At 38.8% G+C, this 14,148-nt stretch overlaps 2 protein-coding genes across 2 annotated transcripts; both read left to right on the top strand.

Annotated features, from left to right (window-relative positions):
- The first annotated feature begins 1,901 nt into the window (after positions 1-1,901).
- LOC121422716 lies at positions 1,902-2,932 on the top strand. The gene has a single exon (XM_041617888.1). The coding sequence runs from the start codon at positions 2,236-2,238 to the stop codon at positions 2,881-2,883; it is 648 nt and encodes a 215-aa protein (XP_041473822.1). The 5' UTR covers positions 1,902-2,235; the 3' UTR covers positions 2,884-2,932.
- Positions 2,933-8,651: 5,719 nt separating this feature from the next.
- Positions 8,652-12,751, top strand: LOC121422713 (piggyBac transposable element-derived protein 4-like). The gene is made up of 3 exons (XM_041617886.1): positions 8,652-9,204; positions 10,200-10,385; positions 10,840-12,751. The coding sequence occupies exons 1-3, from the start codon at positions 8,720-8,722 to the stop codon at positions 12,011-12,013; spliced, it is 1,845 nt and encodes a 614-aa protein (XP_041473820.1). The 5' UTR covers positions 8,652-8,719; the 3' UTR covers positions 12,014-12,751.
- Positions 12,752-14,148: the final 1,397 nt, after the last annotated feature.

Raw genomic sequence — 14,148 nt, 5'->3', positions numbered from 1 at the left:
TAGCCATTTTGCATGCATAATGATTAGATTGAATCAAAAGAATTGGTTTTAAGGGGAACTTCACCCTAGTAATATGTTGGTTTTAATAAAAACAGAAGAAATAGCTTACATGCTTGCCAGCTTGCAGATTGCTAGTTTACAAGCTCTCAAGCTTTGCGGATTGCTAGCTTACAAGCTAAGATCACAACTAAGACTGGTAAACCAGTCGGCAAAGGCCTCCAAAATGGTCTGCGCCTTAATGAATGCACTTTTCACCATTGAAGAGATGAGGTCGTCAGTGGCAACTGGGACACGTCAGTGGGAGGGAGAACCTGAGAAGCAAGTCCTCGATCAGAGAAAGGTTGAGTTTATTGTTGGTATGTATCATAGCCATTTTGCATGCATAATGATTAGATTGAATCAAAAGAATTGGTTTTAAGGACAACTTCACCCTGGTAATATGTTGGTTTTAATAAAAACAGAAAGAAATAGCTTACATGCTTGCCAGCTTGCAGATTGCTAGCTTACAAGCTTTGCAGATTGCTAGCTTACAAGCTTGCAAGCACATGTTCTTTGATTGTTATATTGGATAAAAACTCTATAATTTGCATAATTCACAGATTGCATGCTTGCTACCAGCTTGCAGCAAGCTAGTCGCTAGCTTATGCCCCAAGCTAGCGACTCGCTTAGAATTTTTTCTGTAGGGGATCAGGATATATCATCTACAACAAGTGCAAAGCGAGTCCAACCTCATAAATCCTTGCAAGATCCAAATATAACTTCATTCTCAGGATTAGAAATTACAGTTGCCACTACAAACAATAGCAAAGGGTACAGGAAATGTGATAAGCATGACTATTTCGGTTTTTGCATGAACCAGGATGGCAGTAAGTTACCCAGGCACCTTTTCACACATCGTGCACAAGAACCTGATTGCAGTAATACAAGTTGCCAGCATGCCACTTCACTCTAAAGAGAGGGAGAACCTATTTCATGTTCTGATACAGGAAATCATGCACATTATCTTGATGTGCTTGTGAAGAAATTCAACAAGGTCATTTGGTGGTAGTTCTCTTGGATGTGCACACGGACAAGGAAGATGTGTCATTACTTTTCCATTCTGTCTGATTGTGTTTCATATTGTACTTTTGTCTTCTCTTCTGTTGCTGCCTCGACCTTACTAGAAAACTATCCACAATGGATTCTGTTAAAGACTTGGTGTAATCTGAGATAGAATCACTGCTGAGAGATTGTAATTCAGAATCATTGCTTCATGTTGCAGGTGCTGAGTGAAACGAGTTGAATGTTATCCAAGCAAAGCAACTTGTACATGCATCAAAAGCATAAGTCTTGGGGGTCATTAAAGGGGAAGTTCACCCTGAAGAAAAGTTTGTTGTAAAAATAGCAGAAAAAATAATAAAAAATATTGGTGAAGGTTTGAGGAAAATCCGTTAAAGATTAAGAAAGTTATTAGAATTCAAAGTTTTGGATTTGTGACGTCATATGCGAGCAGCATTCCTACATAGCGAATGGTAAAAAATCAATGAATTTCAAATTTTGTACGGTTCCTGATAACTTTATTTTGTTTTCTATTTATGATCGGGTGTGAAATGATTTGTCTATTGATATACAAAAGGCACAGTAAAAAAACATTTTCAATTTTCTGAGAAAATGACATTTCATATATTTTTTACCATTCGCCTTGTAGGAATGCTGCTCGCATATGACGTCACAAATTCAAAACTTTGAATTCTAATAACTTTCTTAATCATTGACGGATTTTCCTCAAACCTTCACCAATATTTTTTATTATTTTTTCTGCTATTTTTACAACAAACTTTTCTTCAGGGTGAACTTCCCCTTTAAGCGTCAGCCGGAGTCACAGCTACCTGGTGGCCAATTTTGGGACGCCCCTGAAAGCAAGCTGAATCGTGCATCAACAAAAATATATCAGTGGTGAGCATCATTTTTCTAGACCAGATGCCCACTTGCATATGCACCAAATATAACTGTTGGTAGGGTCAATGCAAAGGTGATGTTCAAAAGCAATGAAACTGGAATGTGGCTACAAAACAAGGCGCCTGACACACATTGTTTACAATTATCTTTCGTTTCGTTCTGCAAGTGTCGAGCACTGATACTGACTGTTTACTACCAGATCTTGCCTTCAATTCATCTTGAAAACTTTCATAATTGTTTATTAGATCTTGCCGTCATCTTGACAATTTTCATAGTTATAATCGTGGTGCGGTGGAAATGCCGAACGAGGCACGAGAAGAATGGAGCACCGAGGAGGAGAGAGTGCTTCTCCAAATTCGGGCGGAGGAAGCCATTATGGAGGCAATGGACAATCCATCCGCTAAGCTTTACGCAGAAGTTGTAGGTAAGCTTCGAGAAAGGGGTATTAATAAAGACAAGAAGCACATGATTCAAAAACTGAAGTACTTAAAAAGAAAGTACTATGCGATGGTCGACCACAACAACAAAAGTGGAAACGATAAAAAAACTGTTCCAAATTCTGATATTATGGAGTCAATCTGGGGTAATAGGGCAACCACAAAACCCTTGAACATTGTTTCCAGCAGTAGGCAGGGTAGGCGGAAATCTGAGGTTGAGGTAGAGCTTGAAGTTAGCACCACTGACGTAACAAGGAGCTCAGCTACATCTCAAGATTCAGATTACAATCAGGATGTAGACATGTTGGATGTAGAATCTGTGGATGAAGAACTGCAAAGTGATGGGGCATCTACATGTAGTACAGCATCAGAAACTGTTGGCCGTGACGCTGAGCATCTTAAATCATCTAAACCATCATCTAAACCCGATGATGTAGTTGGGCCGCAGAACTTCGATTTGAAGAGTAAGCCAATGCTATGTTTAATTATACTGATCGAAATTACTTAAGAAGTCCCCTTGTGCACATGTACTGTTTCCCTTTTTTTTTATAATTTATTAAAATTAATACAAAAGATGCATGAGTGAGTCAGTATGAATTGTAGTGCATAAGCCTCACTGTTAAAATCAATTAAAAACAAGTGATTCATGGGTCATGGCCTACATATGTTTGGTAAGAATTACTGTTTTTTGTTCATTTTGAATGGCAATGAGTTGTGCTAAATGAACGCATAAATTTAGAATTTTTCAAAAAAATTTAGGAGTCCCATTGTGTTTAAACAATCCATTAGATGCACACTAGCTGCCTCTCGAAAACTCTGTTGCACAAGTTTTTCCAGAGGATTTTCCATGAGAAAAATTTGACCAGCCAAAAGAAAAAAAAAAGGAAAAAGTCATCAGTTGAGTATGAAGGGCATATTCCCATTCAAAATATATGATGTGACTTTCAAGGGGGAGGGGGGGGGGCATGCTTTTGCAAGAACAGCATATTAACATTAAAAATATTATCTACAGTGCCGGCCGCAGGAAACGTCACGCCCGAGCACGCAAACACCCAAGGGGGCTTTCGCGTCTAACCGAGGGTATTCAAGGGGAGTAGACTAGGGCGTTTAGACGGGCCCGCGGTTTCCTGCGTGCTATGTAAAATTGGCCGTGCCCGCACTTACCCTAGGAAATCCTAGGGTACGTACATTGCATTATGTTTACATGTGCATGTACTTTGATTATCTTGTGATAGACCATTATGTTTTTAAACTAGCGTGATTAGGATCTATTGTAGGTTGAATTTTTGATTTAAGATGTTATTTGTTTTCTTTTCTTTCATCTTTTCTTTCATTCTTTAATTTCTGTTTTCCCTTTTAGTGTAGTGTTATCTTGTCCCTTTCTTTATTTTCCAATTTAGAGTTTGGCTCATTCCTTTCTACCTTCATTTTCTTTGCCTTTAATCATCTTAATTCATTTCTCTAATCATGCTAATGCATTTGTATATCGGGGAAAATTGTTCTTTCTCACATCATAAAAAGTACACGCGCAAAAAGCGAACACTAGCAAAACAGGTTGTGCTCATCGATTTTTTTTATTTGGTTCTTTTGTTATTGTCAATAGTCTGTGAGAGTCTTGCTCCCCATCCACACCGACCCCTCTCCTTTGATCACATCCGCTTACCAATTAATGACAGGATGTTCTTAGAAATGGTGGGGGGGGTATTAATTATCTGATGCGTCAACAACAATGAATAAGGATATTCTTTTCAATTCGGTTCAAATCGGGTCTCTAAAACCCCCACCCTGTAAAAAGTATAAATTTACCCCAATGTTGCAGATTTAACAACTTTGTCTTTTTGCTAAAACATCTGATTACATTATCTGCTCTCGATTCCGGTGTTAGTTACATCGGTAGATATTCGGATTGGGAAGATAATAATAATTAACATAATCAAAGTAAAGATTACTTGTCCAACGCATTTATTACGCGCAATTTTATACAAAATTATAGATGGGTTTAAAACGAATATTAATATCCTTGATACACTTATATGATGATCTTCGAAGTAAAGATTAACCTATCATTTTTACGAACTGCGGTTTTATATTGATAGATTAGTTGGATGTCATTGAGGGTCTAGACATTTTTTCAATTATTTCATTTCAGTAGAACAAGATTTTCCTTCAAATATATTTTGTTATATGAATTGGAAATGATAAAACCAAATCACAAAACCAAACTACAGCTTGGTACAATACATAAGTCAGTGTTATATGGAAGATAAAAATAATAATACATGAGATTTGTAAAGCGCACTTTCCATCTTGATTAGATGCTCAATGCGCTTCAGAGCAGAACAACAAAACTATTTGCATATATGTAACTATTTAAAACTTTCCTAACGCATTTAGCTTAAATGCTTAAACCCAAGCAAAAGTATGTTTTCGAAAGCTACTATGACGTATTGTATGGAATGGATACTTAATGAGTTAATTATCACTTGCCGACAAAGCAAGAATGGAGCTATACAAACCATTCTTTTCTTTTTTTAAGAATTTTAGCGGGTGCTCACTCAACACTAACTATCAAACCTAACTATTCTTTTCGGGGAACAAAGGAGTTAGTCGAGCCAAGTTGAAGATTAAAAGCCCGTCCCAGTTCACCTCTATATAATATAGTCAAAAATCCCTTTAACCATCACGCTCGATATCCCCCGCTATATTTTCTCTTTCTCTCCCTTTCCCCTCCTTTTTATCCCCCCCCCCCCCATTTATTCACTCTTTTCCTTCTTGCTCCCCTTCACCTTTTTCTCTCTTTCCCTCCTTCTGCTGTCCCTCTATATATTTTTTTCCTTTTCCTTCTTCTTTTCCCTTTCCTTTACCCCTTCTCTTCCCTTTTCCCCCTCTTCCTTTTCTGTGCCCCCTTTCACTCCTTGATTTGTTTCTCCCCTTTTTTTTTTCTCTTGCTTTCCCTTCCCCTTCTTTTGTAATACCCTCTCCGTTATACTGTGAAACAACAGTTTCTTGTATTCTATAAAAATGTACAAGTAGCTTAATTTAACATAGCATTATATGTAGGGAAGAGAGAAAGAATAGTTTGAGAGAGGATTGAGAAAGAACTAAATGATAAATGAAAATAAACTTGAAGATGAGAGGTGCATATGAAAATGATGTCCACAGATAAACATCGGGAAAAGATGAGAGCTAGTGGTTGAGATAGATAAAGGTAAATCAGGAAGGGGATAAAAAATGATAAAAATTAGAGAGGGGTTCCAGTATTTTGATAAGAATGGTCGTATCCTTTTCTTTCCTTTTCCTTGTTTCTTTTCTTAGTCCCTTTCCCTCTCTCTTTATCCCCTTCAGTAACTTTTATCCCCGCTATTTCATCTTTCTCAATTTTCCCTTCCTTTTTAATTTCTCACCCCTTATTCCTTCTCTTTATCCTTTCTTTTATTTGCCTTCCACCTTCCCTCTTTTCTTTCTATCTCACCTTCGCTTTTTTTCATCACCTCTGTTTTCTCTCTCTCTAGGTTCTTCTTCTTGTTTTAATTCCCCCCTTCCTTATCCCTTCTCCATTTTACCTTTTCCTTATTTCTTTTCTTTGCCCCCCCCCCCCCCCCCCGTTCCCTCTTTCTCCTCTTCGCCCCCCCCCCTATTCTCTTTCTCCCTTTTCCCCTTCTCTCAGTCCGGGCTCTCAGTTTTCTATTTCTCTTATCTCTTTCCTTCTCGTCTTCAATCCATCCCTTCCTTTTCGCCTTTTTCTTTCATTTTTGCTTTCTTCTCCCTTTTATCTGCATCTTGTAGATCCGCGCCTGAAAGGCATATCAGGGTGTATAAAAAAGGATGGCCATGCAGGGAAAGAATAGAGTAAATAGTTCTTGGACGACCTCCAGAATGTAGGGTCAACATCGACAAATACCGGCTCCTTTGTCAGAAACTCAATATATCAGTGAATGAAATAACGGACACCACGGGGAGAATATTCATAAGAAATGACCATTTACGCTGGTGCCAGTGTGTAATCCAACACAAATGTCATTCGGTGAAAAGCCTAAAATTCCAGGTATCAGTCCAAAACTTTGTAATGTAATTTTCATAACAGATTTTATCCACGATAAATGATCGAAAACTTATGCTTGGTATGAGAAAAAGATCACATGCAGTCTTGAACGAATGAGTCAAATCAGACTTCTTCTTTCGACCAAGAATGCACTGCCGAACATCCTAGAGAACACCCTAGGATAGACGCGGCGCTAACTGCGGGCACTCATGTCCTAGGGGAGCGGATGCGGGCGTCTTCCCGCGTCCGCTCCCCTCAAATGCCCGCTACGGGCTACCGCGTTTGCCCTAGGGGGCATTGTGACGTTTCCCGCGGCCGGCACTGTATGGCTCTCAAAAATAAAAAAACGTGCACATGCCCCCCTCCCCTGGATCTGCCACTGCTGTCACGGCTGTCAGGAAGTTACTCAAATGATATTTGAAATATTGTCAGAGTTCTCAGATGAGATTTCTATTTGAAATTTAATGTAAATATTCATAGTTTTGTGCAGATATATGCATTGAATTAGAACATTGAATGGGGGCTGGGAGTCCATTCAATCATAAATCTGCTGTTACATTTAGATCATAAATACCACAGATGTCAGGTGCCCTTTCATGTCTAATTAGCTTGTCAAGCAACATTTTCCATTTAAAAAAGACAAATTTATTTTACTCTCAGTAAAATAGCTGGTCATATACATCATTTCAAATTGTAATTAAGAATAGTTTACTTTGCTCAGGTTTGTTGAAACAATTATATTTACTTTTTCCATTTTTTCTAAAATTTCAGGTGTGAAAAAGAAGCGACCCAAGAAAACTAAATTAGAGAAGTCGTTTGATGCCATGTCGGGTGTAATGAAAAAGAGTCTTAAGGACAACAACGCTGCTTTTCAAGATTCTGAAGACAATCGAATGAAACAGCAGCAAGAATTTGAGATGAAAATGGCAAAGCAGCATGAAGAAACACAACTTAAGGTCATGAAGGCATTGACTGATGTACAGCTTCAAACCATGTCCATGTTTGGTCAGATGATGACAGCCATGATGGGGCATAATTCCTCATCACGTCCGTTTGATGCAACCGCACAGAGGCTGCCATATTCTCAACCTTGGTCATCTTACTACATGACTGGGGCACCTCACACAGCAACGGGGCAGCATCAATCTGCAACAGGGCCACACCACTCTGCTACAGGGCCACACCACTCTGTCACAAGGCCAAATCACTCTAGGTTGTGTTCAAGAGATAGCAGCAAATGTTAGCATCAATAAAAGGGCAGTCGGGACACTAAAAAAGTTATGCGAAGGAAAATATTTTGCCATGAGACATTGCCCCAACAATACTGCAAACAATATAAAGTAGAGCAAAGAATCAAAGGTATGTGAAACCTATCAATTATCATTTCATCTTCTTCTTTTTTTTAAAAGGGTTCAGGGAGTTCGTAAATATTTTATTGAATTTGTACATTAGATGTGGCTGATCCACCTGGACTCTTGATTCCAAGATAATCATGTCAGAAAGCACGGACATGCATTGTCTTCCTAGAGTGGTTCTGCAAACAATCAAAATGAAGTGTATCAGATCACCAAAAATGATCCATTCATCTTGCAACTTCGATGCAAGTGTTTAAGAAGGCAGAACTCTAGAAAGCAACAGACATCACAAAAATGAGAGAAGTAGGAGGACTGGTGCAACAGTTGTGAGAAATTGACCCACATGAGGGGGACTGCACTTCTGTAACAGACTTCATAAAACCTGCCAAGTTTGACTTGATTGTTCAAGCTGCAAAGGAGGTGATAGGACAAACAGACAAACTTGATGACATCACATGTGACATTGAACGACCATCTTACATCTTTACTCACTTTGTGCCTATGCGTTGTATGCTAAAAATACCACTACCACTAATTTAAGAACACAACGAAAGCTAGTTTGTTTTCAAGTCAAACAGGCCGCTCTGGAGGAGAGTGCAGAGTGAGTATTCTCATAGGCCTGAAGACAACAATAATCTCAAAGACATTAACTCATTGAGTGCTTCGTGCATGCTACGTATCCTACTGTAACATGCCACACGCGTGCTCGCACGCCTACTATTGATTGCTTTGTGCTTGCATTGTTTCCTACCCTCGCCTGCTTCGTGCATGACTGCGCACATTCGGAATTACAATGATTGTTACGCTGTTTTGCATTGTATTGCGCATCGCGTGAACGCCGTAATTATCATTATTGTGTGCAGTGCGAACTCGGCTTTCTGACAGATCAACTTACTCATGCGGTTTACATTCGACTTTTTCGAGTATTTCTACATTTTTTACAAGATATGGCTCCACCTCCGAGAGGGAAGAGACCCAGGTTTTTTGATCCTGATGAGGTTCGTGAGATGGTTATGAGAGAGACACCACCAGCATTAGCTAGGGCCGATTCTGATTCGGATGAGTCGCTAGAAAGTGCGAGCGAGTCAGAGCCAGACTTGGAGCCGGAGAGGTCCGGCGATGAGCAGGGCGGAGAGGTCGGTGGCGGTTTAGGGACGGACGATTATCAGCATGATTCTGACAGCGAGGTTGAAGATGATGACGATCAACCACAACAACAGCTACCACAACAGCAACCAGACATGTGGATTGATCTCGGCGATGAAGACTGGGCACCTTCGTGGCAGCAGAACTCGTACCAAGAAAGGCCAAAACTTCTCTTCGATCACACCGACTACGAGCCTGTCGACTACTTCTCACAGTTCTTTCCTGATGAAGTGTTTGAGCTGATGGCAACTCAGACAAATTTGTACGCAAAACAGACCATTGGAAGGTAGGTTTAATTATTTTTTGTATTTCAATCTTTGTGTATTACCCCCCCCCCACCCATGAATGATAAAGAACTTCTAACACATGAATCAATAAGTGGGACTGTGCTAACAATTTGGTTGCTAGACTGAGTCTAGAGTCTATATTGTATAAATACATGTAGGGCCTATATTAGAATAGTATAGACTGAATCTACACCAAGATTTTTCAGTTCAGTGTTTGACTGAGCCAGAAATCATACGGTCCCCCTATAAAATTCTTTGTTGATAATTTTTTTTTTGTTGCATAATTTATTATCCTGCGTTCCCCCCTAAATTCACGTGGACCCCCCCCTGAAATGTTTGTGGTCCCCCCTTAAAATTAAGATTGATGACTTTTTTTTGTTTTTGCTTGTCGATTTTGCAATTTTGTTTCCTGCGTTCCCCCCCTAAATTCACGTGGACCCCCCCCCCCTGAAATGTTTTCGGTCCCCCTAAAATTAAGATTGATGACCCTTTTTTTTGCTTGTCCCACCCCCCTAAATGTTTGGGCTTCCACCGCAAATGCTGATCAAGATTTCGCAACAAAGCAAAGATTTCAACTGCATTTATAGACTAAAAAGAATTTGATTTCCTTACAAAATTTCTTTCCAAATTCCAATGGAACTTTACAGTCCTTTTCAGCTACAAAGTTGAATATTTGGTTAGAATTATTTTAGAAAAATGTCCTTGCCATTTCTTGATATTTTTTTTCTGATGGTCTGTCAAATGTTCCACTTCACTCTTACATTTATTTTTTCCATTATATTTTGGCTGTTAAGATTGTGCATGTGCCCGAGCTTCCTTTACACTCATGTTTAGAATCACAGCTGGTTGCAAAAATTAAATAAAAATCCAAAATACGCATTTCCTGTCATTTATTTGTTTCAATTTACTTGTGAAAAATGTATTATTGATAATCATTACGATATATACTTTGTATGATCATTGACTCTAATGTTACATTTTTTTCTCTCTTCAGGTTAGGTGTGCTGCAGCAACACTCCAGATTGAACAAGTGGACGGATACGACTCCTGCAGAGCTGAAAGCCTTTATAGCTCTTCAAATGGCGATGGGCCTCGTGACCAAGTCTGCTACCGACCAGTACTGGGAGGAAAACTGGCTTCTCGGCACACCTGGATTCTCTACAGTCATGTGTCGTAATAGGTTAGTATCTATCATTATCTATGTTTTCCATTTATTAGTTTATTATCTTGTGATCAAGACATTTGTGTTAACAATCTAGATTTATTGTGTGATTCATTTCATCATTTATGTTACAATCATACTGTAGGGTGGATATTGATGGGATGAGTGGGGTCCCAGCTGACTCAAAATTTCAGAGAGGAAGGGTTTTGGGCAGAAAGAAAATAAACCAAGTTTATTCTAATAAAGTCAGAGAGGGATAAAGTAATATGAACAGTAACGTTTTGCTGTTTCTGTCAATTTAGGGGAAGCATTAAATTCAAAACATTTTTCTCTTGTTTGGAAAACATTGTTTCAGATATATGCATTTTATATTTAAATTTTTAATTGATGTAAAAACAATATATTTTAGAGTCAATGAAATCAGTTTTGTAAAAACTATAATAATGTTATATATTTTTTTATGTATTTTCAGGTACCAACTGCTAAACTCCATGCTGCACCTGGTCGACAATGAGCTGAGGATTCCCCGCGGACAACCTGGTTATGATCCTCTGTTCAAAGTCCAGCCTGTTATAGACCTTGTTCGCCCAACATACCAGCAGTCTTTTTCACCAGGTCGTGAACTGGCGGTCGACGAAAGCTTGGCACCGTTCAAAGGGAGACTCTCTTTTCGACAATTCATGCCTATGAAGCCAAAGAAGTTTGGTGTAAAGTTCTGGGTAATTACCGACTCATCCAACGGTTTCTGTCTGGATTGGAGCGTATACACCGGCAAGGAGGAAGGGAGAGGAGGAGACGGTTTGAGCACCAAAGTCGTCAAAGACCTGACTCGGCCTTATGCTGGGAGTGGACGCCATGTATACATGGACAATTTTTATACATCGCCACAGTTATTCGAGGACCTGAAGGAAGTTAATCTTGGTGCATGTGGGACCCTCCGTCTCAACCGAAGGGGCATACCGCCAATGATGAGGGAAGCAGCTGCCGCAGCCCGGAAAGGTGACGCACCAAAATTCTTCAGGAGAGGTGACATGCTGGGTGTCACATGGCACGACACAAAGCGGGTCAGCGCTCTGTCAACCATCCACCCATCTGGATGTCAACAGAGGCAGGTGCGTGACAGAAGATCGGCAGGAGGGGTTCGTCAGGTCACCAAGCCAACTGCAATCTGTGGCTACAATTCATCAATGGGAGGAGTAGACTTACTGGACCAGCGTATGTCCTACTATCGCTATCCTCACCGGCATATAAAATGGTATATGGTGGTATTCCACTTTTTACTTGAAGTTGCACTCGTCAACGGATATCTCGCCTATCGTTTGGCTACGGGCTCTTCTGTGTCAACAAGGAAGTTTCGGATGGAGGTCATCAATGGACTCGTCAATGGCTTCGTGAAGAAGCCAGCAGGTCGCCCTAAGGTACTAAGAGAATCGACACGTGACAACCGGGATGCCCTGAGATATGAAGGCCAACACTTCGCGGGGAAGAGATGCTCTGGTGGGAAGGGGAGATACTACCCAGACTGTGTTGTTTGCTCTAAGAAGAACGGAAATGGACGTAAGACAACTTCCTACTATTGCAAGCGATGCCAACTGCCCATGTGCTTGGAACCGTGCTTCCAGAACTACCACTCTCCACGTGCTTGAACACTGAATAGTTTACTGACTTGGCCCATGTGATGTCTTGGTTTTGTCACCTCTTTTAGTTTTATCTAAAGGACTATGCCATGGCAGTATCATTAGTGCAATCCTAATAATTGTGCAATGTTGTTTCTTATTGTTTTATCATGTATCCATTGTTTACTCTTAAATGATAATCTTATTATTTTTACGTTATCATTTATGTCTTATATAACTAAGTCAATGAATATGCACCGATTTTTCTGAGGTAGTTTGGAGGTGATGGCTGTTGTCTATTTTGTCTATTTTGTCTATTTCATAAGTTATTTTTCAAACTTTGTGCCATGATTATTGCCGTAATATATTAATTGAACACCTGCTTTATTTATGCAATATAGTTTTTAGTAATGGTAATCCTCTGACAAGCATTTACAAGGCTGAATTATTTTCTGATTACTGTAAATATTGTACATACAGTCATATTCAAATACATGTATAATGAGTTATTGACAATATTCCGTGATATTACTGGAGGCGTTGTACATATGTAACTTATGATGTGAAAAGCAATATTTCATTTACTTTGTTATTTATTGATAGCTGATATTTATTGTTTCTTTTGCACAGTCTGTGCATTTGAAAAACTTTATGCCATGAATATTGCCATACTTTACTGATTGAACTAATTGATAAAATGTTGTTTCAATTTGTCACATGGATCCAGTAAAATGTAACCAAACAGTATTCAACTGTATCACAAAGTTATTTGTCATTCTGTGAGTCAATAGTTATTATAGTTGGAGTTTTGTTGTTATACATGTATGGTGGTGATATGTGAAATAGTTAATTAATTTTTAATAGTTTTATAAGTAAATGAAAAAATAATATAAGACAGAATGAATAAGAAGATTGGTAAAATGGAGATTGAAGGATGGATGTGAAAGAGAAAGATATGCATAGAAAAAGAGGGGAGAGAAAGAAAGATGGACAATTGTGACGAAAAAAACAGGGAGAAATAGAAAAAGCGAGGTATGAGATAAGGAGATAGATAGACATGGAAGAGGTAGAACGAGTGAGAGAGAAATAAAGAAAAAGAGAGGGAGGGAGAGAGATAGGAACAAATAATGAAAAAATTTAACAGAGGGAGGAAGAGTAAGATAGTAACAGTGGGATAGGGAGATAGAAATACATGGAAGAGAGAGGGAAATAGAATACCTACTCCCCACCCCCTCCCTCCAAAAAAGAAAGTGTACAGCCATAGGAAGGGAGCGACATAAATAGGTTGAAATATCGTGACATATAGAATGTGAGAGAAAGAAAGATAAGGAGAGATAGAAAAAAACGAAGGTGAGAGGGGGAGATAGAAAGACACTGGTAGAGATAAAAAAAGGAGAAAAAATGAATAAAAGAAACAGGTGGGTAACGAGGACAAGAAAAAAAATGAAATATCAAGAGATTGAAAGAGAGAGAGAGTGGGGCAGATGAGAGAGTAAGGAGAGTGATATGAAAGATAGAAAAAACAAGTTATAAAAAAGGGAGATACAAAAACATGGAAGATAAAGAAACGAGAAAAGACGATAGAAAGTAATTTGAGAGGGAGAAGGAGAGAAATAAGGGGGAGAGTGATAGAAAGAGAAGGGGGAGGGGGTCGTCATAAAATTATAGTGACATAGGAAATGAGAACTTAAATTAATATCAAACCATTCATCCACTCATATATTTGCACAATGAAACAAATCAACTATTTCTAAGCATGAATTACATTTATTATTTTGCAATTGAAGACGATTGTTCTATTACATGTAGGCTACATGGTACAAGAAATATGTTTTACATCGAAAGGTACAAATACTTCTCAAAATAAAACAACATTTATCGAACAGCTTTAACCAAATTTATGAGAACCAATTTATTTGACAATAATTTGTAACAAAAAACAGGAAGTTTGAGTATGAGACTAGGGTCCAAAAGCCTTATGACAGGATAAAAGCAAGCTTTTACTTGAATGAAAGCAAGTGTGCTCTTTGAAAACAAAGAGCAGGAAGTGGCAGTGCATGTAATAGCAAGTGACTATTGCCATGATGCCTACAAAACACTGAACAAAATGGAACTTCTTGATACAACTAATATTTTAGCAGTATAGATAATAACCAATCCATATA

This window comes from Lytechinus variegatus, chromosome 10 (genome assembly GCF_018143015.1).
Source record: "Lytechinus variegatus isolate NC3 chromosome 10, Lvar_3.0, whole genome shotgun sequence".
NCBI lineage: Eukaryota > Metazoa > Echinodermata > Echinoidea > Temnopleuroida > Toxopneustidae > Lytechinus > Lytechinus variegatus.
This window is presented reverse-complemented; position numbering and strand designations above follow the sequence as displayed.